The sequence below is a fragment of the Oncorhynchus clarkii genome, chromosome 23 (assembly GCF_045791955.1).
Source record: "Oncorhynchus clarkii lewisi isolate Uvic-CL-2024 chromosome 23, UVic_Ocla_1.0, whole genome shotgun sequence".
Lineage (NCBI taxonomy): Eukaryota > Metazoa > Chordata > Actinopteri > Salmoniformes > Salmonidae > Oncorhynchus > Oncorhynchus clarkii.
The window spans coordinates 22,502,069-22,528,458 of record NC_092169.1 but is presented as its reverse complement, the minus strand read 5'-3'; the positions used below and the strand labels follow the sequence as shown (position 1 = coordinate 22,528,458).

The window sequence follows — 26,390 nt, the reverse complement described above, 5'->3', positions numbered from 1 at the left end:
GGGGTGTGACAATGGCCATAGGAGTTGTCAAGACAGTAAAAACATATCTAGGATCAAGTTAGAGCATTGACATCACTGCACTTGTTTTCATCTGTTGTTTCCCATACTTCTGTGATATTCCTTACAAGACATTTAAATAACAAGGTTAACGTTTCAAATTGTATTGTCACGTGCCAAAGTATAGTAAAATGGCTTTCTTGCAATCTCTTCCCCCAAAAATCTGTAATCAATATTTTTAGTACTATCAAAAAAAGTAAAGTAGAACAAAAACACAAGAAATAGAAATAAGAAGAGCATGAGAAAGTAAGAAGCTATATATAGGGTCAGTGCCAATACCATATTTACAATGTGCAGGGATACTGGAGTGGTATAGGGGTAGATATGTATTGGGGTATGGTGACTAGGCATCAGGATATATTATAGACAGAGTAGCAGCAGCGTGTGGGATGGTTGTATGAATGTGTGTGCGTGTTATGTGTGTGTGAGCAAATGAAATGTGTGTGTGTGTGCATGTATGTGTGTTGGATTGTCAGTGTGTGTATGTGTGAGTGAGTGTGTAGAGTGTGAATATAGTGAGTGTGCCAGTGTGCATAGTCAGTTGGAAAATAAAAACAAAATGGAAGGCTCAATGCAGCTAGTCTGTGTAGCCATTTTGTTAGCTATTTAGCAGTGTTATGGTTTGGGAATAGAAGCTGTTCAGGAGACTGTTGGTGTCAGACTTGTTGCTCTGGTACTGCTTGTTGTGCGGAAGCAGAGAGAACAGTCTATGGCTTTGGTGGCTGGAGTCTTTAACAATTTCCTTTCACACCACCTGATATAGAGGTCCAGGGAGCTGGGCCCCAGAGATGTACTGGGCTGTCCACACCACTAGCTGTAGCACCATGTAATCAAGGGCTGTGCAGTTTCCATACCAAGCAGTGATGCAGCCAATCAAGATACTCTCGATGGTGCAGCTGTAGAACCTTTTGAGCATTTGAGGGCCCATGCCAAATCTTCTCAACCTCCTGAGGGGGAAGAGGCGCTGTCATGCCTTCTTCACAACTGTTTGCGTGTGGGCGGACCAATTAAGTTCTTAGTGAGTTCTAGACCATCCCTTTAGGCCAAAAGTGATTCTCCACACAACCCGACTCATCATGAATATACTTCAGTAACTGTTCCCATCCTAAACACCACCATGTCTTCTTTCCATAGTTTCTCTCTGACTACAACGGACAGGACAACTTCTTGCAACGGGCGGGGCCAGATGGGCTCAACCAACAAGAGAAGGAAGGAACTGTCAATAACATCCTACAGACCATCCGTAGCTGCAACCGCAGTATGGAGTCTGAGGATGGGGAGGAGTCCGGAGGGGCTAGTGATGGAAGCATCCCTGGTTCACGTAAAAACTCCTTCATGGACGGCTACCGCAACCAGTAAGTGTTCACAATGGAAGCACCTAACTTTTTAGTGGATTGTGCTTGATTTTGGCTTAGATTGTGCTAAAGAGTGTCAATAAAATGTGGAAACATTGGTACCACAACACCATACGATAAGTTGATCTGCTATCTGATACAAGCTAGGTGAAGTTGGCTCCTCATTTCAATATTTAATTGTGTTAAATTTAATTGTCAATGCATTATCATTTGTTTAGCATTTTGCATCTTTAGAAATATTTGTGTTGGTGTCTAATTTTATATAATCTGCATTAATTTGAATGTTTTTTGGGGGTAATTTTCCTCTCCTGAAAACCCTCTTCTCCGCAATTGGTCAGGTTCACCGTGGGCGATCTCTCCGACTCTGCGGGTGACCCATCTGACCTATCACAGGGCAAAGACCCAGACCTCCAGGGTAGTGGTGAGAGGACTCAGAAGGCCTTTGCCCATGGTACGGAGCTCATCCCCTGGTACATCCTTACCCTCCACCCCCACGTGCAGCACTTCCTCCAGCAGGGCGCTACTGTGATCCATTACGATCAGGACTCCCACCTCACCGCCCGCTGCCTGCTCAGACTCCAACCTGACAATTGTGTCCTCACCTGGGCCAAGCTCCACAGTGGCGGTGGGGGCCTCCCTGGTTCTAGCTCTGTCCCTGACTCATCCAAGCTTCGGAGCCCCACCGGGTCAGGGGCTGGTGGTCAGACCCTCCCCCACTGCAGGCCTCAGTACTGCGGGCAGTCCATACTGAAAGGCCTGGCGGATGGATTCCTGGATCTCTCCGTGGCTAAAGCTGTCTTCATGGGCCATCCAGGGGCTGACATTCAGGCGGTATGCCTGCAGAACAAGCTCTCATGTGGGTTGAGCCTGGAGGAGTGTGGGGTGACTCTGCTCTATGGGCTCCATACAACAGACAATAGGTTATTACACTTTGTGGCTCCCAGAAACACAGCTAGGATGGTGTATTCTGGGCTGCAGGCCCTGTTAGCTGCTCACAGGAGGATGAGGAGGTTCCCTGATCAAAGGCTGCAGTGGCTACGTAGGAAGTACATCAACCTCTATCAGGTGAGGGACTGTGATGTAGTGATGGAGTCAAGTTACTAAACCTCAGGTCAGAGTTAAGTCCCAATTCCATAGTTTTCCAGTCTGAGTCATAGTCACTACAGGTGACACTAATGGTGTCACCAGTCATGAAAATCGTGACACGAGTGAGTCCTGGACTCGAGCACTTCAACAGTATTTCTCTGTCTTCTAGGAGGATGGCAGGTACGAGGGTCCGACACTAGCCCAGGCCATCGAGCTGTTTGGAGGCAGGAGATGGAGTGTGGGTGCTGGTAGCATGGAGAAGTCTGGAGCTCAGAAGAGCAGCCATCTCACTGTGACCTCCAATCAGAAGACTGGTAGCTCTAATAAAAAGAAAAAGAAGGCTGTGACTAGGGTGAGAAAACATATTTTCAGTAGAGATTAGAGAACTCCTGCACAAATTCCTGGTGCTGGGTTGGAAGAGCATGTTGAGTCAGTTTCAATAAAATAACTAAATTGTTTGTTTGTGTGTGTGTGTGTTTATGGTGATAGGGGGACAGTGGGGATGCCACAGATGATGAGATGGTGTCACATAAGGTGAAGAGTGGTTGGGATATCTTAGTACGGAGTGCACCGGACCCAACAGACAACATGGACCAAGACCAAGATGACAACAGCTCCTATAGTTTCCCAGGGCCTCTCTCCCCCTCCAGCAGTAGATCCATGGTCATTAGCACATCTTCCTCCTCCATCTCGTCCTCATCCTCAGCCTCCAATCAGAAGGCTCAACCAGGGTAATATGCTACAAAGTGGGGTATATTCTTCATTATAAACTGAGTGGTTTGAGCCCTGAATGCTGATTGGCTGACAGCCGTGGTATATACCCCGGGTATGACAAAGCATTTATTTTTACTGCTCTAATTACGTTTGTAACCAGTTTATAATAGCAATAAGGCACCTCTGGGGTTTGTGGTATATGGCCAATATACCACGGCTAAGGGCTGTATCCAGGCACTCCACGTTGCGCCGTGGATAAGAACAGCCCTTATATATTGGCCATATATCACACCCCCTCATGCCTTATTGCTTAAGTGTGTGAGTGTGTATATGCTTAATGTTTCATTCATTTGTGTGTGAGGATGTTTGTGCTGGAATTCGGTACACATAACATCTCCTTTAATGTGTATTTTTATTGGCTTCTCGCTTCAGTAATAGGCCCAATCAGACACTACCTAGCCGGGGTAAGAGCCAATCAAAGAGCTTCCAGAACCTCATGGTATCAGATGGCACCATGAGCTTTACTGAGTTTATTGAGCTCTTTAAGTCCTTCAGGTAATCTGCTCTAACTCAACATGAATCTATCTATGCTGTAAATTGTAATACATTAACTGTTGATAAAATGTACATTCCTTTCCCAGTATTTAATCAATGGCAGATTGTGGCATTCCAGATAGGGCTTTCAGTAGTGTGTTTGATTTGCTCACTAGCATGACCTACAATTGAGTGAATTGGGGCCTACATATTTTGTTCCCATGTTGGTGAGTAGTATCCGGAGTCGTAAGGACCTGAAAGATGTGTTTGATGCCCATGCTGTGCCCTGTGGTCAGTCTGCCTCTGAGCCTGCTCCTCTCTACACTCACCTCAGCATCGACGACACAGTCACAGAACTGCAGCCAGACCTGGGTGAGTTACCTGCCCAGTTGGGGTCAATTCCATTTGGATTCCATAGGAGTAATGTAGCCTGGTCCCAGATCTGTATGTGTTGTATAGTAATGCTTGGCATGCTACGGACCACTGGCATTGGTGAGAAAAACAGATCTGGAAAAGGGCTAGAAGTAACAGGAGGCTAGAAATAATAATCTTCAAACTACAAACTCACAGGAAGCTCAGAAAATGTGCAGTGTGAAAAGCCCTTAAGTGCCCTAACATATTTTTTTATTTAACCTTTATTTAACCAGGTAGGCAAGTTGATAAAGCAAAGCAGTTCGACACATACAACAACACAGAATTACACATAAAACAAACATACAGTCAATAATACTGTAGAATAATAAGTCTATATACAATGTGAGCAAATGAGGTGAGATAAGGGAGGTAAAGGCAAAAAAAAAGGCCATGATGAAGTAAATGGCGAAGTAAATACAATATAGCAAGTAAAACACTGGAATGGTAGATTTGCAGTGGAAGAATGTGCAAGGAAGATATACAAATAATGAGGTGCAAAGGAGCAAAAATAAATAACTAAATACAGTAGGGGGAGAGGTAGTTGTTTGGGCTAAATTATGGATGGGCTATGTACAGGTGCCTTAATCTGTGAGCTGCTCTGACAGCTGGTGCTTAAAGCTAGTGAGGGAGATAAGTGTTTCCAGTTTCAGAGATGTTTGTAGTTCGTTCCAGTCATTGGCAGCAGAGAACTGGAAGGAGAGCCGGCCAAAGGAAGAATTGGTTTTGGGGGTGGCCAGAGAGATATACCTGCTGGAGCACGTGCTACAGGTGGGTGCCGCTATGGTGACCAGCGAGCTGAGATAAGGGGGGACTTTACCTAGCAGGGTCTTGTAGATGACCTGGAGCCAGTGGGTTTGGCGACGAGTATGAAGCGAGGGCCAGCCAACGAGAGCGTACAGGTCGCAGTGGTGGGTAGTATATGGGGCTTTGGTGACAAAACGGATGGCACTGTGATAGACTGCATCCAATTTATTGAGTAGGGTATTGGAGGCTATTTTGTAAATGACTTCGCTGAAGTCGAGGATCGGTAGGATGGTCAGTTTTACAAGGGTATGTTTGGCAGCATGAGTGAAGGGGGGTTTAACTTTGGATTGGAGATGTTTGATGTGAGTCTGGAAGGAGAGTTTATAGTCTAACTTGACACCTAGGTATTTGTAGTTATCCACATATTCTAAGTCAGAACCGTCCAGAGTAGTGATGTTGGACAGGCGGGCAGGTGCAGGCAGCAATCGGTTGAAGAGCATGCATTTAGTTTTACTTATATTTAAGAGCATTTGGAGGCCACGGAAGGAGAGTTGTATGGCACTGAAGCTCGCCTGGAGGGTTGTTAACACAGTGTCCAAAGAAGGGCCAGAAGTATACAGAATGGTGTCGTCTACGTAGAGGTGGATCAGAGACTCACCAGCAGCAAGAGCGACATCATTGATGTATACAGAGAAGAGAGTCGGTCCAAGAATTGAACCCTGTGGCACCCCCATAGAGACTGCCAGATGCACGGACAACAGGCCCTCCGATTTGACACACTGAACTCTATCAGAGAAGTAGTTAGTGAACCAGGCGAGGCAATCATTTGAGAAACCAAGGCTATCGAGTCTGCCGATGAGGATGTGGTGATTGACAGAGTCGAAAGCCTTGGCCAGGTCAATGAATACGGCTGCACAGTATTGTTTCTTATCAATGGGTGAGGTGCACCCATGACCAGCTCTGAAACCAGATTGCATAGCGGAGAAGGTATGGTGGGATTCTAAATGGTCGGTAATCTGTTTGTTGACTTGGCATTTGAAGACCTTAGAAAGGCAGGGTAGGATAGATATAGGTCTGTAGCAGTTTGGGTCAAGAGTGTCCCCCCCTTTGAAGAGGGGGATGACCGCAGCTGCTTTCCAATCTTTGGGAATCTCAGACGGCGCGAAAGAGAGGTTGAACGGGCTAGTAATAGGGGTGGCAACAATTTCGGCAAATCATTTTAGAAAGAAAGGGTCCAGATTGTCTAGCCCGGCTGATTTGTAGGGGTCCAGATTTTGCAACTCTTTCAGAACATCAGCTGACTGGATTTGGGAGAAGGAGAAATGTGGAAGGCTTGGGCGAGTTGCTGTGGGGGGTGCAGTGCTGTTGACCGAGGTAGGGGTAGCCACGTGAAAAGCATGGCCAGTCGTAGAAAAATGGTTATTGAAATTCTCAATTATAGTGGATTTATCGGTGGTGACAATGTTTTCTATCCTCAGTGCAGTGGGCAGCTGGGAGGAGGTGTTCTTATTCTCCATGGACTTTACAGTGTCCCAGAACTTTTTTGAGTTTGTGTTGCAGGAAGCACATTTTTGTTTGAAAAAGCAAGCCTTGGCTTTTCTACCTGCCTGTGTATATTGGTTTCTAGCTTCCCTGAAAAGTTGCATATCATGGAGACTGCTCGATGTTAATGCAGATGTTTTTGTTTTTTAGGATGTTTTTGTGTTGGTTAAGGGCAGTCAGGTCTGGAGAGAACCAAGGGCTATATCTGTTCCTCGTTCTAAATTTCTTGAATGTGGCATGCTTATTTAAGATGGTGAGGAAGGCATTTAAAAACAATAATCAGGCATCCTCTACTGACGGGATGAAATCAATATCCTTCCAGGATACCCCGGCCAGGTCGATTAGAAAGGCCTGCTCGCTGAAGTGTTTCAGGGAGCGTTTGACAGTAATGAGTGGAGGTCGATTGACCGCTGAGCCATAACGGATGTAGGCAATGAGGCAGTGATCGCTGAGATCTTGGTTGAAAACAGCAGAGGTGTATTTAGAGGGCAAGTTGGTTAGGATGATATCTATGAGGGTGCCCGTGTTTACGGCTTTGGGGTGGTACCTGGTAGGTTCATTGATAATTTGTGTGAGATTGAGGGCATCAAGCTTAGATTGTAGGATGGCTGGGATGTTAAGCATGTTCCAGTTTAGGTCGCCTAGCAGCACAAGCTCTAAAGATAGATGGGGGGCAATCAGTTCACATATGGTGTCCAGAGCACAACTGGGGGGAGAGGCTGGTCTATAGCAGGCGGCAACGGTGAGAGACTTGTTTTTACAGAGGTGGATTTTTAAAAGTAGAAGTTCAAATTGTTTGGGTACAGACCTGGATAGTAGGACAGAACTCTGCAGGCTATCTTTGCAGTAGATTGCAACACCACCCCCTTTGGCCGTTCTATCTTGTCTGAAAATGTTGTAGTTAGTGATGAAGATTTCAGAATCTTTGGTGGTCTTCCTAAGCTAGGATTCAGACACGGCTAGAACATCTGGGTTGGCAGAGTGTGCTAAAGCAGTGAATAAAACAAACTTAGGGAGGAGGCTTCTAATGTTAACATGCATGAAACCAAGGCTATTATGGTTATAAAAGTCATCAAAAGAGAGCGCCTGGGGAATAGGAGTGGAGCTAGGCACTGCAGTGCCTGGATTCCGCTCTACATCACCAGAGGAACAGAGGGGAAGTAGGATAAGGGTATGGCTAAAAGCTATGAGAATTGGTCGTCTAGAACGTCTGGAACAGAGTAAAAGGAGGTTTCTGGGGGCGATAAAATAGCTTCAAGGTATAATGTACAGCCAAAGGTATGGTAGGAAGTGAATACAGTGGAGGTAAACTTAGGTATTGAGTGATGATGAGAGAGATATTGTCTCTAGAAACATAATTGAAACCAGGTGATGTCATCGCATGTGTGGGTGGTGGAACTGAAAGGTTGGATAAGGTATAATGAGCAGGGCTAGAGGCTCTACAGTGAAATAAGCCAATAAACACCAACCAGAACAGCAATGGACAAGGTATATTGACATTAAGGAGAGGCATGCTTAGTTGAGTGATCATAAGGGTCCAGTGAGTAGTGAGGTTGGTTGGGGTAACGGCGATTCAGACAGCTAGCCGGGCCATCGGTAGCAAGCTAGCAGAGGATGGAGGTCTGTTTTTAGCCACCTCGTGCATTTCCGTCGGTAGATTAGTGGGGTTCCATGTGGTAGAGGGGATCAATCCAATTGGCAAAATAGATATAGTTATAGTGACCCAAGAAAAATAGTCCGATAGACCTATTCAGATAGCAGCCGATAAGACAGCTAACGATTAGCGGGCCGCAGATGGGCGTTCAGGTAACGTCGCGTCGGAGGGGCCAGTTGGATAACTCCCTCGGGCAGATAACGTCGGTAGTCCAGTCGTGAAGGCCCGGTGGGGCTCCGCATCGGCAGTAAAACGGGTCCGGATAGGTGATTGTAGCCCAGGAGTGGCTGATGGAACTCTTCAGCTGGCTAGCTCCGGAATAATTGATGTTTGCTCCGGGATCGACGTAAGCCAATAGTCACACGGATAGCAGCTAGCTAGCTGCGAGATCCAGGTGTAAATGTCCAGAGCTTGTGGTTGAAATCTGGGGATATGGAGAGAAAATAGGTCCGGTATATTCTGGTCTGAGTCGTGTTGTACAAAACTGCCGATAGCTTTTCGAGCTACATGATAGCTGATAACCACAAACCGTGGTTAGCTGAATACTAACGTTAGCCAGTAAACTGGCTAGCTTCTGGCTAGCTTCTGGTTAGCTTCTGGTTAGCTTCTGGCTAGCTTCTGGCTAGCTTCTATTGTGGATTTCAAATTTGAGGTAAATACATTTTTTTTTTAATTGGTGAGGCGGGTTGCAGGAGAGTGTTTTGAAGTTTGAAAATAAAATATATAAAAGATATGTGAAGAAAGGTGTAAATATATATATACACGGGACACTACAAGACGAGGACAAAGGACGTCTGACTAGGTCGTCTGATATACTTAGCTACTCATATTTGCTTTGAAGTCAAGTCTATAAATACTTATTTGAATTTTCCTCCATACTAGACCTTCTGACACGTAACAGCCTGGATCTTGGCCTTTCCATCCGGATCAAGCGACACATGTCAGACAATCAGAAGCATATTTCAGACGCCATAGCTGCAGCCAGCATCGTGACCAACAGTACTGGCGTGGAGAGTGTCTCGCTGGGAGCTCTGGGCATGACCATCATGCACCTCAATGACTTCCTGGTCAACTGTCAGGGAGAGAACCACTCGCATGATGAAGTCCTAAGAATTATCCAGGTGTGTGTGTGTGTGTCATTGTCGGTGTCTGTGCATGTGTGTGTGTGTATACTTTCTACTTTGTCTTTTGTCAGACAATCTTCCACTGAATTAATGTAAGAGACGTGTTGTGTATTCCAGAAATTTGAACCGTCTGCCAGTTTGCGTCAGATTGGCTGGATGTCCTTTGAGGGATTTGCACGGTCAGTATTTTTAGTATGTGTTTGTGATCCCTACCGGAATTGAACCCATGACCCTGACATTACTAGCACCATGCTCTTACAAACTGAGCCAAAAATAACCACAATTCAGAAATAACCTAGGTTTGCTTTCCCCTGCTATAAGGTATCTGATGGACAAGGACAACTCTGCTTCCAAACTGGAGGAGTCTCAGCTGAATGTGTTAGAGCTCCAGTACCCTCTGTCTTACTACTACATCGCTACATCACACAACACCTACCTGACTGCCCACCAACTCAAGGGAGAGTCATCTGTGGAGCTGTACAGCCAGGTGAGAATCAGAACACTCGGTATTACCATGATGGGGATAATACTCCATGTAATGTTATTTACTCAAACCGATTGAGTGTACAGCAATACAGCTGTTGTGCTGATAAACTGTCAGTGAAAAGCCTATCCTGTAGCAAATTTGGAGGGAAGCCCTACCAGGGCTTGAACCCGAGTCCTTGCGTCTTATCCAATTACATCAAGAGATCCAAACCTTCTTGATCCAAGCCAAAGAGGTCTCTAGGTGTGATGCTAAGGTCGCTACATTATTGTTTGTTTGGTTTCTTGTTGTCTCAGGTGCTCCTGCAGGGATGCAGGAGTGTTGAACTGGACTGTTGGGATGGAGACGATGGCATACCAATCATCTATCACGGACACACCCTCACTACCCGCATACCCTTCAAGGTGTGTTGAGTTGAGTTGATCTGAGTTGAACACAGTTTAGTTGAATTGAACAGAGTTGAGTTGGTTTGAGCAGGTTTGAGTTGAGTTGAACTCAAAAAGATAAGATCACTTTATTGGTCAATTGCACACAAGTTACAACCGAAATTTGACTTCCGCTTATAACCCAACCCCTCCGAAAGACACACACATACATAGACCAGTTTTGGAGAGGTGCAGGGTGCCACACTGGGCACCCATGAGGCTGTTATTGTGGGGCGATAGGTGCCTTGCTCAAGGGCACAACAGCATCTAGGATTTGGTAGCAGCAACATTTTGTGTTGCCTGCTCACTTCCCGACAGATTTTTTCTGTCAGAACCGGGGTTCAAACTGGCAACCCACCAGTTGTTGGCTCGCCTCTCTAACCGCTAGGCTACCTGCCGCACATGTAATCCAGTTCCTACTCCCATTCCTGCAGGATGTGGTGGAAGCAGTGAACCGATCAGCCTTTGTGACCTCTGACCTGCCTGTGATGCTGTCCATAGAGAATCACTGCTCCCTGCCGCAGCAACGCAAGATGGCCAACATCTTCAAGGTGAGTAGCCCTACTTACTATCCTGTCCAGTTCATTGTTGAAATGTTGAGATGTTAAATGGGCTCTCATGCTTGTTGGTGTTTTACTCAAGAAAGTGGATATTCAGGCAGCAGATCAAAAAAAATGAAGGTTAGGGATAGATGGGGTGAGGTTAGGGTTAGAGGGGGTGGGGTTAGGTTTAGAGGGGGTGAGGTTAGGGTTAGAGGGGGTGGGGTTAGGGTTAGAGGGGGTGGGGTTACGGTTAGAGGGGGTGGGGTTAAGGTTAGAGGGGGTGGGGTTAGGGTTAGAGGGGGTGGGGTTAAGGTTAGAGGGGGTGAGGGGAGGGTTAGAGGGGGTGGGGTTAGGGTTAGAGTGGGTGAAGTTAGGGTTAGAGGGGGTGGGGTTAGGGTTAGAGGGGGTGAGGTTAGGGTTAGAGGGGGTGAGGTTAGGTTTAGAGGGGGTGAGGTTAGGTTTAGAGGGGGTGAGGTTAGGGTTAGAGGGGGTGGGGTTAGGGTTAGGGGGGTGGGGTTAGGTTAGGGGGTGGGGTTAGGGTTAGAGGGGGTGGGGTTAGGGTTAGGGGGGTGGGGTATCGGGGGTGGGGTTAGGGTTAGAGGGGGTGAGGTTAGGGTTAAGGTTATAGAGGGGGTGAGGTTAGGGAGGGGGTGAGGTTAGGGTTAGAGGGGGTGGGGTTAGGGTTAGAGGGGGTGGGGTTAAGGTTAGAGGGGGTGGGTTAGAGGGGGTGGGGTTAGGGTTTTATTTCACCTTTATTTAACCAGGTAGGCAAGTTGAGAACAAGTTCTCATTTACAATTGCGACCTGGCCAAGATAAAGCAAAGCAGTTCGACACATACAACGACACAGAGTTACACATGGAGTAAAACAGACATACAGTCAATAGTACAGTATAAACAAGTCTATATACGATCTGAGCAAATGAGGTGAGATAAGGGAGGTAAAGGCAAAAAAAGGCCATGGTGGCAAAGTAAATACAATATAGCAAGTAAAACACTGGAATGGTAGATTTGCAATGGAAGAATGTGCAAAGTAGAAATACAAATAATGGGGTGCAAAGGAGCAAAGTAAATTAATTAATTAAATACAGTAGGGAAAGAGGTAGTTGTTTGGGCTAAATTATAGGTGGGCTATGTACAGGTGCAGTAATCTGTGAGCTGCTCTGACAGTTGGTGCTTAAAGCTAGTGAGGGAGATAAGTGTTTCCAGTTTCAGAGATTTTTGTAGTTTGCTCCAGTCATTGGCAGCAGAGAACTGGAAGGAGAGGCGGCCAAAGAAAGAATTGGTTTTGGGGGTGACTAGAGAGATATACCTGCTAGAGCGTGTGCTACAGGTGGGAGATGCTATGGTGACCAGCGAGCTGAGATAAGGCAGGACTTTACCTAGCAGGGTCTTGTAGATGACATGGAGCCAGTGGGTTTGGCGACGAGTATGAAGCGAGGGCCAGCCAACGAGAGCGTACAGGTCGCAATGGTGGGTAGTATATGGGGCTTTGGTGACAAAACGGATTGCACTGTGATAGACTGCATCCAATTTGTTGAGTAGGGTATTGGAGGCTATTTTGTAAATGACATCGCCAAAGTCGAGGATTGGTAGGATGGTCAGTTTTACAAGGGTATGTTTGGCAGCATGAGTGAAGGATGCTTTGTTGCGAAATAGGAAGCCAATTCTAGATTTAACTTTGGATTGGAGATATTTGATATGGGTCTGGAAGGAGAGTTTACAGTCTAACCAGACACCTAAGTATTTGTAGTTGTCCACGTATTCTAAGTCAGAGCCGTCCAGAGTAGTGATGTTGGACAGGCGGGTAGGTGCAGGTAGCGATCGGTTGAAGAGCATGCATTTAGTTTTACTTGTATTTAAGAGCAATTGGAGGCCACGGAAGGAGAGTTGTATGGCATTGAAGCTTGAATGGAGGGTTGTTAACACAGTGTCCAAAGAAGGGCCAGAAGTATACAGAATGGTGTTGTCTGCGTAGAGGTGGATCAGAGACTCACCAGCAGCAAGAGCGACCTCATTGATGTATACAGAGAAGAGAGTCGGTCCAAGAATTGAACCCTGTGGCACCCCCATAGAGACTGCCAGAGGTCCGGACAGCAGACCCTCCGATTTGACACACTGAACTCTATCAGAGAAGTAGTTGGTGAACCAGGCGAGGCAATCATTTGAGAAACCAAAGCTGTCGAGTCTGCCGATGAGGATGTGGTGATTGACAGAGTCGAAAGCCTTGGCCAGATCAATGAATACGGCTGCACAGTAATGTTTCTTATCGATGGCGGTTAAGATATCGTTTAGGACCTTGAGCGTGGCTGAGGTGCACCCATGACCAGCTCTGAAACCAGATTGCATAGCAGAGAAGGTATGGTGAGATTCGAAATGGTCGGTAATCTGTTTGTTGACTTGGCTTTCGAAGACCTAAGAAAGGCATGGTAGGATAGATATAGGTCTGTAGCAGTTTGGGTCAAGAGTGTGTCCCCCTTTGAAGAGGGGGATGACCACAGCTGCTTTCCAATCTTTGGGAATCTCAGACGACACGAAAGAGAGGTTGAACAGGCTAGTAATAGGGGTGGCAACAATTTCGGCAGTGCTGTTGACCGGGGTAGGAGTAGCCAGGTGGAAAGCATGGCCAGCCGTAGAAAAATGCTTATTGAAATTGGTGGATTTATCAGTGGTGACAGTGTTTCCTATCTTCAGTGCAGTGGGCAGCTGGGAGGAGGTGTTCTTATTCTCCATGGACTTTACAGTGTCCCAGAACTTTTTTGAGTTAGTGTTGCAGGAAGCAAATTTCTGCTTGAAAAAGATAGCCTTGGCTTTTCTAACTGCCTGTGTATAATGGTTTCTAGCTTCCCTGAACAGCTGCATATCACGGGGGCTGTTCGATGCTAATGCAGAACGCCATAGGATGTTTTTGTGTTGGTTAAGGGCAGTCAGGTCTGGGGAGAACCAAGGGATATATCTGTTCCTGGTTCTAAATTTCTTGAATGGGGCATGTTTATTTAAGATGGTTAGGAAGGCATTAAAAAAAAAATATCCAGGCATCCTCTACTGACGGGATGAGATCAATATCCTTCCAGGATACCCCGGCCAGGTCGATTAGAAAGGCCTGCTCGCTGAAGTGTTTCAGGGAGCGTTTTACAGTGATGAGTGGAGGTTGTTTGACCGCTGACCCATTACGGATGCAGGCAATGAGGCAGTGATCACTGAGATCTTGGTTGAATACAGCAGAGGTGTATTTAGAGGGCAAGTTGGTTAGGATGATATCTATGAGGGTGCCCGTGTTTAAGGCTTTGGGGAGGTACCTGGTAGGTTCATTGATAATTTGTGTGAGATTGAGGGCATCAAGTTTAGATTGTAGGATGGCTGGGGTGTTAAGCATGTTCCAGTTTAGGTCGCCTAGCAGCACGAGCTCTGAAGATAGATGGGGGGCAATCAGTTCACATATGGTGTCCAGAGCACAGCTGGGGGCAGAGGGTGGTCTATAGCAGGCGGCAACGGTGAGAGACTTGTTTTTACAGAGGTGGATTTTTAAAAGTAGAAGTTCAAATTGTTTTGGTACAGACCTGGATAGTAGGACAGAACTCTGCAGGCTATCTTTGCAGTAGATTGCAACACCGCCCCCTTTAGCAGTTCTATCTTGTCTGAAAATGTTGTAGTTTGGAATTAACATTTCAGAATTTTTGGTGGTCTTCCTAAGCCAGGATTCAGACACAGCTAGAACACCCGGGTTGGCAGAGTGTGCTAAAGCAGTGAATAGAACAAACTTAGGGAGGAGGCTTCTAATGTTAACATGCATGAAACCAAGGCTATTACGGTTACAGAAGTCGTCAAAAGAGAGCGCCTGGGGAATAGGAGTGGAGCTAGGCACTGCAGTGCCTGGATTCACCTCTACATCGCCAGAGGAACAGAGGAGGAGTAGAATAAGGGTGCGGCTAAAAGCAATAAGAATTGGTTGTCTAGAACGTCTGGAACAGAGAGTAAAAGGAGGTTTCTGGGGCGATAAAATAGCATCAAGGTATAATGTACAGACAAAGGTATGGTAGGATGTGAATACAGTGGAGGTAAACCTAGGTATTGAGTGATGAAGAGAGAGATATTGTCTCTAGAAACATCATTGAAACCAGGAGATGTCATTGCATGTGTGGGTGGTGGAACTAATAGGTTGGATAAGGTATAGTGACCAGGTTACAGTGAAATAATAAGGGTTAGAGTGGGTGAAGATAGGGTTAGGTTTAGGGTTAGAGGGGGTGGGGTTAGGGTTAGAGGGGGTGAGGTTAGGGTTAGGTGGGGTTAGGGTTAGGGGGTGAGGTTAGGGTTAGGGTGGGGTTAGGGTTAGAGGGGGTGGGGTTAGGGGGGTGGGGTTAGGGTTAGGGGGTGGGGTTAGGGTTAGGTGGGGTAGGTTATGGGGTGGGGTTAGGGTTAGAGGGGGTGGGGTTAGGGTTAGAGGGGGTGGGGTTAAGGTTAGAGGGGGTGAAGTTAGGGTTAGAGGGGGTGGGGTTAGGGTTAGAGGGGGTGGGGTTAGGGTTAGAGGGGGTGAGGTTAGGGTAGAGGGGGTGGGGTTAGGGTTAGAGGGGGTGGGTTAAGGTTAGAGGGGGTGGGGTTAGGGTTAGAGGGGGTGGGGTTAGGGTTAGAGGGGGTGGGGTTAGGGTTAGAGGGGGTGGGGTTAGGGTTAGAGAGGGTGGGGTTAAGGTTAGAGGGGGTGAGGTTAGGGTTAGAGCGGGTGAAGTTAGGGTTAGAGGGGGTGGGGCTAAGGTTAGAGGGGGTGGGTTAGGGTTAGAGGGGGTAAGGTTAGGGTAAAAGTTTAGGTTAGGTATAGAGTTAGTGAACAGGAACATATACATTGCCTTTGATAAGTCAATCATAATTGATCCGTCTTCCCTTCCATAAACAGATTAATACTCTGATGGTGTGTTTGTGTGTTGTCCTTCAACAGACTGTGTTTGGGGATAAGCTGGTGACAAAGTTCCTGTTTGAGAGTGATTTCTCGGACGACCCGCTGTTGCCATCACCATGGCAACTGAGGGGGAAAATCCTCCTCAAGAACAAGAAGCTGAAAGCTCACCAGACGCCGGTGGACATCCTCAAACAGAAAGCAAGGCCCCTGATAATGAACACTAAACAAAAGTTGTCTTAACAGTTACTGATCCAGTCCTTTATCTGTATCATGTGCTGTACTGTATGTACCTAAAATGATGGTACATTGATACGTAATTAGAATGAACTAAGATTGTCCTCAATAACTCTTCCTGATACAGGCTCACCAGTTGGCACAGATGCATGCTCAGGCCAGTAGTGTGATGCCTCCTCCCTTCCCAACCATCAACAATGAGGAAGAAGAGGAAGAAGAGTATGAGGATGAATATGACTATGAGTACGAATCACTATCTGATGGTATGATCACACCATCAATAGCATCCCTGTGTCTGCCAGTTTATAGTCAAGCCATTTGGGTCGTAACACCCTCATGATACCCTCAGACAGCATACGTTTAATTATCCCAATTCCTCTACTCATCCTGTGACCCCCTACTCACTCTTCCTCTGCAGCTGACGTCCCCACTTTATCTCCTGCTTCTTATGTCCCAGAAGGTAATACAAGTAATCAAATGAATCACTTAAGATTAGCTAAACCCACCGCATGCTTGTTGTCCTGTTGCTGAATAGATTTGTGCAGTGCTCTGGTACACTGGCTGTGACTGTGTCCATTGCACAAGGGGGTTCAAAAGATTCTTGTCTACTAAATGAGTATCCACTGACACTCAATTTGATTACCAAGTGGGTCAAAGACAAGAGATGGCTTGAAAGCCAATAGCTTTTGGCCAAATGTTTGAATGTTACATAGTTCTTTGTCACCGAAAACATCAAATTAGATTATACTGAATGAGTGTGTGTTTTTGTTTAGACTGCAAGAATAATGTATTTGGCTGGGAATGTCTGCGTTGATACAGATAATATCCTGGAGGATAGACCGGAGGGAAAGTCTTCATCGGGGGAGAAGTTACAGACTGAACACAGTGACGAAGTCCCCAAGAAGATGAAGAAATGTGAGAGCGCTACTCACAACAAAGGAAAGGTGTTTGTCTTCCATCTCCATTCGTCACATTTGGTTGGATCTAGTAAATCCAGAAACAAAAAAGCTAATTAACCAGTTTGTACGTTAATGTTTGATTAATCACAGCATGAGACATGGGGTTAAACATTTAAAAATACATATTTTACATATTATTGGTATTTGTCTGAAATAGTTTTGTCTCTTTTGTATTTTTCTACACACACACACACACATACATACACACACACACACAGGTATTTGGCAAGGAGTTGGAGGAAGAATTCAAGCTGCCTCGAAGCAAGAAGGAAGGACGACAGATAGCCCAGGAGCTCTCAGATCTGGTGATCTACTGTCAAGCTGTCAAATTCCCAGGTAGTTCCTTACATTACATCCCCTTCTGTAAACAAACTATACAATTCCTTGTAAATAGGTTCGTTTCCAGTCTTTTGATATAATTGTAGGTATAGGCCTATATAATATCTCTGAAGCATTTGTCTTACTTGTGAGACCCCTTTGCAAAGGTATTCACTATTTTCACATTTGGATGACTTCTGTGTGTGTGGGGTCCCAGGTCTATCCACCCCTACTCCATCTGATACTCCCAGAGAGAGAAAAGAGAGAAAAGAAGTTCTTTCTTCTAGAGGAAAGGGCAGGAGGTCCATCTTTGGGAATCCCCCAGGGAAAGGTTTTCCAGGGGACCCATCGACAGTGATGCGCACCCCAGGGCGAGGTAGGCTACTCTTCTCTGCCCCATGACAGAGTTCTAACTCAATGCTAGCGGTCTGCTACTATTTCCTAGACAGGCTAGACATCTTTTGGATATACTTGAAAGTTAAACCCTTTGCGGTCAGTGTGTCTCACACACACACAAACGCATACCTCTAACACACGTCTCTCATAACCCTTTCCCCTAAATCTGAAGGAGCAGCATCAGAGGGCCCCCGTCCCAACTGGGAAGAATCACCCACCTCCCCTCCCTACACCTGTAATGCCTCCCTCAGCTCCCTCATCCGCACCCCAAAATGCTATCACGTCTCCTCAGTCAATGAGAACGCTGCCAAGCGCCTGTGTCGCCGCTACTCCCGGAAGCTGATCCAACACACCAGCGCCCAGCTCCTGCGAACTTACCCGGCAGCCACACGTATTGACTCCACCAACCCCAGTCCCCTACTATTCTGGCTGCATGGAATACAGCTGGTCGCTCTCAACTACCAGACCGATGGTGAGCTTGACGCTAGGAGTCGTCAACTAAGTCAAGTTTGCTTTATTATGCCTAAAGTGGGAAATTCATTTGGCTAGCTTCATTCAAGCAAACCATGTTAGACCTACTGGCAGAATGAGTTGGCGCTGTCTGCATTCAGTTGAAAGTACAAGGGAACAAGGGGTTTGGCAAATTCACTATTTCAGAAGTTGAATCAGGGAAGCCAATTGAATGGAGCACAAGTCGACAACATCCTTCTTGAAAATGACGTCTGTCTGAAATTTTAGTTGTTGGAGCACAAACCTCTTTTTGAGTCTTTCTGAAAGTGACCATATTTCTCTCTCTCTCTTTCTCTCTCTCCTTCTCTGACAGACCTGCCCCTGCAGCTGAACGCGGCCATGTTTGAGCCTAACGGGGGTTGTGGGTATGTACTGAAGCCCCCGGTCCTGTGGGATGCCAGCTGCCCACTCTACAGACACTTCTGCCCCCTTGACAGAGACCCAGAGGGCATGAGCCCCGCCTTGTTCACTCTCACTGTGAGTATATAGCAGTAATAGTTGGATGTATACAGTGCATTCAGAAAGTGTTCAGACCCCTTGACTTTTTCCACATTTTGTTTACGTTACAGCCTTATTCTAAAATTGATTGAATTGTTTCCCCCCCCCCCTCATCAATCTACACACAATATCCCATAATGAAAAAGCGAAAAACTTTTTTTAGACATTTGCAAATGTATTAAAAATAAAAAAACAGAAATACCTTATTTACATAAGTATTCAGACCCTTTGCGATGAGACTCGAATTGAGCTCAGGTGCATCCTGTTTCCATTGATCATCCTTGAGATGTTTTTACAACTTGATTGGAGTCCACCTGTGTCAAACTCAATTGATTGGACATGATTTGGAAAGGTACACACTTGTCTATATAAGGTCCACAGAGCAAAAACCAAGCCATGAAGTCAAAGGAATTGTCCGTAGAGCTCCGAGACAGGATTGGGTCGAGGCACAGATCTGGGGAAGGGTACCAAAATATTTCTGCAGCATTGAAAGTTCCCAAGAAGACAGTGGCCTCCATCATTCTTAAATGGAAGAAGTTTGGAAGCACCAACACTATTCCTAGAGTTGGCCGCCCGGACAAACTGAAAAATCGGGGGAGAAGGGCCTTGGTCAGGGAGGTGACCAAGAACCTGATGGTCACTCTGACAGAGCTCCAGAGTTCCTCTGTGGAGATGGGAGAACCATCCAGAAGGACAATAATCTCTGCAGCACTCCACCAATCAGGCCTTTATGGTAGAGTGGCCAGATGGAAGCCACTCCTCAGTAAAAGGCACATGACAACTTGGAGTTTGCCAAAAGGCACCTAAAGACTCTCAGACCATGAGAAACAAGATGCTCTGGATTCCAAGCGTCACGTCTGGAGGAAACCTGGCACCATCCCTATGGTGAAACATGGTGATGGCAGCATCATGCTGTGGGGATGTTTTTCAGCAGCTGGGACTGGGAGACTAGTTAGGATCGAGGGAAAGATGAACAGAGAAAAGTACAGAGAGATCCTTGATGAAAACCTGCTCCAGAGCATTCAGAGCCTCAGACTGGGGTGAAGGTTCGGGACAAGTCTCTGAATGACTGTCTGAGTTGCCCAGACAGAGCCCGGACTCGAAACCGATCGTACATCTCTGGAGAGACCTGAAAATAGCTGTGCAGCAACGCTCCCCATCCAACCTGACAGAGCTTGAGAGGATTTGCAGAGAAGAATGGGAGAAACTCCCCAAATACAGATGTGCCAAGCTTGTAGTGTCATATCCAAGAAGACTCGAGGCTGTAAAAGGTGCTTCAACAAAGTACTGAGTAAAGGGTCTGAATACTTATGTAAATGTGATATTTCAGTTTTTCCTTTGTCGTTATGGGTTATTGTGTGTAGATTGATGAGGGGGAAAAATACGATTTAATACATTTTATAAGAAGGCTGTAATGTCACAAAATGTGGAAAAAGTAAAGGGGTCTGAATACTTTCTGAATGCACTATACATATACTGAGCGTACAAAACATTAGGAACACCTTCCTAGTATTAAGTTGCAACCCCTTTTGCCTTCAAAACCTCCACAATTTGTCGGGCATGGACTCTACAAGGTGTCAAACTTTCAACTGTATAATGCTGGGCAATGTTGACTCCAGTGCTTCCCACAGTTGTGTCAAGTTGGTTGGATGTCCTTTGGGTGGTGGATCTTTCTTGATACACATGGGAAACTGTTGAGTGTGAAAAACCCAGCAGCTTTGCAGTTCTTGTCACACTCAAACCGCTGCGTCTGGCATCTACTACCATAAGCCGTTCAAAAGCACTTCAATCTTTTGTTTTGCCCATTCGCGCTCTTAATGGCACACATACACAATCCATGTCTCAATTGTCTCGAGGCTTAAAAATCCTTCTTTAACCTGTCGCCTCCCCTTCATCTACACTGATTGAAGTGGATTTAACAGGTGACTTCAATAAGGGATCATAGCTTTCACCTGGTCCATGTCATGGAAAGAGCAGGTGTTCTTAATGTTTTGTCCACTCAGTGTACAATCACATGATAACAGTAGTATACAACAAGTAGCTAGTGATCCGCAAAAGCAGCAGTGTCAACTGGTTTCCTTTTTTGTTCAGTTTTTTATGGATGTCTTTCTCCGTCTCTTTCTCCCTATCTCTTTCCATTCCTTCCAGATCATCTCTGGTCAGAATGTATGCCCAGGGACCACAGCAGGCAATCCCTACATTGAGGTAGACATCATGGGCATGCAGGCAGACGGGTGCCACTTCCGCACCAAACCCATCCACCGTAACCCCCTGAACCCCATATGGAACCAGAGCTTCCACTTCCCCCTACTCATGGCTGACCTGGCCTTCCTACGGTTTACTGTGGTGGAACACAACAGCTCCCAGACCACGGCTCATAGGATCATACCACTCAGAGCACTCAGGACAGGTACAGTAGGCGCACACACAGAGACTCTGAAAAAACACACACAGAGACACACACATGCTACATAATTTTATCTATGACTTATCTTCCATGCACTAATCTCATTTTAAACACAGGCACACACACACACACACAAAGATTGTGTTTTTTATTAAAAGACTAGAAGACCCAAGCTTGGTACAGCTACAGTCCTTTCAGATGAAAAAAATACTAATTACCAAGTTAGCATAGAAAAATGTAGTCATGATTAAAACTCCAGACATTCCAAACTGTTGAATGCAAATGTCAGCCTATATGCTGCTATAATGAGCCTAATTCATGCACAAACTATTCTGTTTGAAATTATCATTTCTGTTTGTGCAAAGACACAGAAACTGCAAAAACTGTCAGAGCTTTTAACACATCATTTTGGAGGGACCTTGATAGTTCAACAATAGACTTGCAAATAGCCTAGTTGGTAAAAAATAAATAATATATAAAAGTTATATTGTTTTGTACAAATAGGCCATTCCTTTCCTCAACAGCTATCCTTCCAAGAACAAGCTACTACTACTACTCAACTGTCATTCAACCAATCGATAGAAAAAGAGCAGACTCTCTGAGCTATCCATCCGTACCGGCACCCAAAACGAGTAGAGCTTTCAATTTCAATTCACTTGAAGCAGTGATCCTCTCAATACCGGGAAGCAGGATCGAACATGATGGCTACATCTACAAAATGGAACAAAAGCCTGCAAAAAACAATTCATACTGCATGTGCATCAAATAATTCTCACAAGTGCCGAGGTCCCATATTCTTCACTGACTGGGGGACCAATATTTCCAACGTGTCAGGAGTACACAACTATGACCCGGATGGAACTGTGACAGGTCAACAGGTGTGGAACATGACAGAAAATGGGAGTTGAATATCCAGAAGAAGAGGAATCTGGAGACCGAGAAAAGCAGACACCGTGTTTTGGAGTCATCAGTTGTCCGAGACTGTCAGAAACAACCCTGTACACAACGTAAAAAAGTGTGTAGACCTACAGAATCACCGGCAAAAGAAGAAGCAGGCGCCGCCGGTACTGGCTGAAACCATCCCTGAGAGCCATGGCATGGCAGCAGGTAAAGATAGAACTCTTCCCGACCCTGTCATCCTTGAGGCAGGAGTCACAGATGAGGGAGACACGACGCCGTCTGAGCCGGCAACCCTCTCCGATTCCGATCTACCTGCAACCCTCTCCAACCTGGTCAATCATACCTGAGATCTATCATAGCACCACGCGTGAACAAGGCCGTGAACCCCATTTCTTCCAGCACGACAGTGGACCAGGACAGATTCCTTATCTTCACAACGAAACCCAACTTAGAATTCTGTCGGGCATGCAAGCATGTGTTTGCAGATGGATCATTCAAGAAGATCCCATCTTTATGCCAGGAGGTGCACACCATTCACAGGATGCACAGAAAGGATGCACCCCACCTGCATGATGGAGTCAATGGTTTATGCAGCAGCCTATATTGTTATGACGGATAAGTCTGAGGTATGTACCAACAATTTATATAGCCTAATTATAAATGTGTTTTTTTTTACATTATATTGTAGGCCTGTTTAAATGTGTTTTATTGTTGTAGGTCTATATTCAGATTTGTGCTGCCATAGGCCTACACGTGAAATAAAACTAGGACTAAATTTAAATGATTGCTTTAGTCTAATAATGTGTCCATTTACAAAATTGGGCAAAACACCTTGAATTGAACATGCCATCTAATGTTATATTTATATTTTTTAGCAAACATGTTATTGCACAACACATATACTTGTGCGTTCCAAGTGCTGAAGAGCCTGCGACCCACCACGTCAAGATGTTCTACACACTCACATTTGTTCTGCCGGCTGACGCGGTGAAGTGTTCCAAGGAGCTGAAGAGCCTGCGACCCACCACGTCAAGATGTTCTACACACTCACATTTGTTCTGCCAGCTGACGCGGTGAAGTGTTCCATGGAGCTGAAGAGCCTGCGACCCACCACGTCAAGATGTTCTGCACACTCACATTTGTTCTGCCGGCTGACGCTGTGAAGTGTTTCAAGGAGCTGAAGGAAACGGCATTCTTTTAGGTACCGGAGCTGTCCACCTTTCTGGAGAACTTTGAGAAGACGTGGATTGTCACTGGGGAGAAAGGAATATAACATGGGTATGATGTTAAAAACAGTAGCCTAGGCGTATTAGGCTAAGATGATATTTTTTGTTGTTTTTTTATGTTGTTTTTGTATATTCTTATTCTAGAAATGTGTAACAACCACGATGTTGTCCTACAAGACATCTGGAAGACCAACAGCATAGTGAAGGCCTGGTATCGGTCACTTGGGTTATTTTTTGAGAAGACCAGACAACCCACAATCTGGGAGTTCATTGACAACTTGTGACTCCTTGGGACGACCACTCATTACCAAACTGTGGCCTAAATGTTCTTGCCCCTGCATCTATTTGTGTTTTTAATGCAGGCACTTCTTTTTTTGCTATTTTCTATTTTAGATGCAAACTTTGTTAAACCAGGCTTTTTGTAAATAAACGTTTCATTGTAAATCATCGGCTTGCTTCATTCATTCTTGAGGGATGCACAAAACAAATTTGGAGACTGCTGTGCTTTCCCGTTCAGGAACATTTGGTACTCCAGTCCTGTCCCATTGGTTCCCACATTACTCAGACCAGACATGAAGTCTCTCTGTCACATCAAGTCTATGCTTGGCAGCTTTGGCTCAGCTAACGGATTCTCTAAATATTTTTACCGCTATCCAATAAAACGGTCTGTGTTAAAATAATTCCTATACTTTACAGAAAATTTTTAAAAAAATAACTTTTCAAATTTGATTAGCTAATTGAATTCACACAGAACTGTAGAAATGCTATGCCCATATAAAGTTTGTTTTAAAAGAGAGAGCAGGGTAAAAAATATATATTAAAAAACTTGAAGGGAGAAAAAGCTACAATGCTGTCAAATGAGAGCATTATATTCCCAATACTAACAGTGGCAATTATTTCCAAAACGTGTGTGTGGCAGGATACAGACATGTGCAGCTGAGGAATCAGCACAACGAGGCCCTGCCAGTCTCTAGTCTGTTCATCTACAGCCATAGAACTGAAGACAGTGGAGCAGCAGGTTCACAGCCTGCATCACGGGTGAGTGTATAGTGTGTAGTGTACAGTATATTGAGTGAAGTGTGTAGGGACTATGTCTAGTGAGTGAATGTGTAGTGCAGATTTTTCCTACTAATGTCCTGGACAGAAACTCGGTCAGTCTACAGGATTTTGATTCGGCCCTGCATTACCCCTAAACTCATGCTGTGTGTGTGTCCCAGCTCTTCAGTACAGAGGATCGAAGGGCTGCTGTGCAGTACAGGGTCACCGTACATGGAGTCCCTGGGCCTGAGCCTTTCATAGTGGTCAGTGTGAGTGAGAGGACCACTGCCAGACAGCTCCTACACATTGTGAGTGAGCACTGCATCTTCTCACATCACCATATACTGTACCTGCTGTACCTCCATATTCTACACATTTTGGGCAACTCTGTGGTATCTGAAACTCTTATGGGAATGTATTTTTGAGGGGAGGAGAGGTAAAGATGATCTGGATCTTCGAGATTCATTTCAGAAAAGTGAGTGCAACAATATAATGCTTAATCTCTCTCCCACCTAGATCCATCCATCCCTCTCCTCCTCCACTCGCTTCTCCCTCTCTTCTTGCTTCTTGATGGAAGAGAGGGTGGCATTGCCCCGGGAGAGGGGGGAGAGTAGGGGTGAGAGGGGGGAGGCTCGAAAGCCTCTCCTGCAGAGGACCATCAGGCCTGAGGAGGAGATATTCAGGGTCATTCAGAGTTGGAACCCTGATGAAGGCTACCTGGGCAGAGTGTGCCTCAAAACGAGAGAAAAGGTCTGGGTGCATTCCAACCTACTCAAAATCACTGTTCTGTTCTCTTATGATCAAATGTATGACTTTCAGTCAGTAAGAAAGGCATTGCACAGTTTTCCCATTTTGTTGCTTCAGAGTCTGGAATTCTAATAATTTTGGTATTTTCTCTACTCAACCTTGTTCAACCCCCAACACTGCTCTGGGGCTGCTGAACTGCAGCTGACCCTGTTCCTTCCAATGTCTGTGTGGAATTCACCAGTTATGCCATTCCTTGCCATTATTAATTATACTATTATTGATGTCTGTAAAAAAAAAACTACCTTTAACCATAAGTTTACTATTCACCTTTGTTTCAGCCTTTGAATGAAGGGAAGACAGATATAGAGATGGAGGTAAGCTGTGGACTGGAGGATGATTCCTTCCTGGTGGAAGTACATGGAGTGTGTCCTGACCAATCACAGATGACCCTCAGAGCTCCCCGACACATCACAGCCAATGACCTCATCCAACAGGTATATGGGAGTCAGGCACACGCTTGATGTTTTAGATGTTCAGTGTGATTAGAGAATCAAATGGACTGTCAGTCTTTGCATCAGTCTATGAATTTGGGCGTGGTTACCTTTCCTTAACTACACCTCTTGCAGGATGTTGAAATTATAGATCACGCCTTTACCTGATCTCCATTTCACTCGTAGACACTGAGCAAAGCCAGACAGTCCAGCGTCCTGCCGTCTGCGGGCAACGCCAGCGACTACATTCTGATAGAGGAAGTGGTCAAGGAGCCCCTGGGGCGCAGGCTCCCTGCCAAACCCACCCAGAGGACCCTCCTGGACCAGGAGTGTGTATTCCAGGCCCAGGGGAGGTGGAGGGGTCAGGGGAAATTCATTCTCAGACCCCGGGAGCAGGCTCAGGGAAAGGAGGTGAGGATATGTGATTGTGTGATGCTTCAGTTGTTGTTGATTGCCAAATGTGTTAGATTTCCTGCACGGGCAATGTGTTTTTAATTTGTCAGTAACTGTAAATATGTTTCTGTAAAAATGTTTGCTGTGTTGAGGATGGCAAGACCAGCCCAACCAAAAGAACAGTTTGCAAATGTCTCAATCTAATAAATCCCACTATTTTGTAATGACCGATGTTGGGGATATTTTTCCGGAGTAACTAGCCATAACTTTAATAACCTCAGACAGCTCAGCGTGAAGACTGTGTCAGACCAGTTCGCGAGGATCGGCGGAAAGGAATATCGTTGGCGGGCGAGTTGAAACGACTGACAGGCCGGAGCCGGGCCGTATGGATCGGGGCTCACGCCTGCTCTGAGGTGGTGCACAGCAAGGACGAGAGGGCAGCGTGCTGTCTTCATCTGAGCGAGACCAGAGAGTGACGCTAGTGGTTCTCCTCTACACCCGTTCTACTACACACGCACACAAGGTATTATGAGAACTCAAGCATCATGGAGATCCTGCTGATTCAGTGAATTATAGGATCTCCATGTCTAACCCTCTCTGTAATTTCTGGACAAGCAAATCCAAGTCTACCTCCTTATAGTTAAACAACCTCGCTATCGTTAAGAATTTGGGGGATGGAAACATTCCATTTTGCACCTGAGTTCTCCA

At 45.7% G+C, this 26,390-nt stretch overlaps 1 protein-coding gene across 1 annotated transcript in view; it reads left to right on the top strand.

Annotated features, from left to right (window-relative positions):
- LOC139381258 (1-phosphatidylinositol 4,5-bisphosphate phosphodiesterase epsilon-1-like) overlaps nt 1-26,390 on the top strand; it is a 46,600-nt gene that overhangs the window by 19,472 nt on the left and 738 nt on the right. The window contains exons 6-31 of the mRNA XM_071124727.1: nt 1,192-1,412; nt 1,751-2,477; nt 2,668-2,850; nt 2,988-3,229; nt 3,645-3,767; nt 3,982-4,118; nt 8,983-9,221; nt 9,342-9,403; nt 9,546-9,711; nt 10,005-10,112; nt 10,568-10,684; nt 15,605-15,763; nt 15,927-16,062; nt 16,218-16,259; nt 16,619-16,743; nt 16,977-17,094; nt 17,294-17,452; nt 17,645-17,944; nt 18,296-18,459; nt 20,629-20,890; nt 23,933-24,051; nt 24,231-24,359; nt 24,568-24,801; nt 25,137-25,292; nt 25,476-25,700; nt 25,964-26,205. Coding sequence (XP_070980828.1) covers nt 1,192-1,412; nt 1,751-2,477; nt 2,668-2,850; nt 2,988-3,229; nt 3,645-3,767; nt 3,982-4,118; nt 8,983-9,221; nt 9,342-9,403; nt 9,546-9,711; nt 10,005-10,112; nt 10,568-10,684; nt 15,605-15,763; nt 15,927-16,062; nt 16,218-16,259; nt 16,619-16,743; nt 16,977-17,094; nt 17,294-17,452; nt 17,645-17,944; nt 18,296-18,459; nt 20,629-20,890; nt 23,933-24,051; nt 24,231-24,359; nt 24,568-24,801; nt 25,137-25,292; nt 25,476-25,700; nt 25,964-26,158 — 4,848 coding nt within the window. The 3' untranslated portion in view covers nt 26,159-26,205. The remainder of the gene's footprint in view (nt 1-1,191; nt 1,413-1,750; nt 2,478-2,667; nt 2,851-2,987; nt 3,230-3,644; nt 3,768-3,981; nt 4,119-8,982; nt 9,222-9,341; nt 9,404-9,545; nt 9,712-10,004; nt 10,113-10,567; nt 10,685-15,604; nt 15,764-15,926; nt 16,063-16,217; nt 16,260-16,618; nt 16,744-16,976; nt 17,095-17,293; nt 17,453-17,644; nt 17,945-18,295; nt 18,460-20,628; nt 20,891-23,932; nt 24,052-24,230; nt 24,360-24,567; nt 24,802-25,136; nt 25,293-25,475; nt 25,701-25,963; nt 26,206-26,390) is intronic.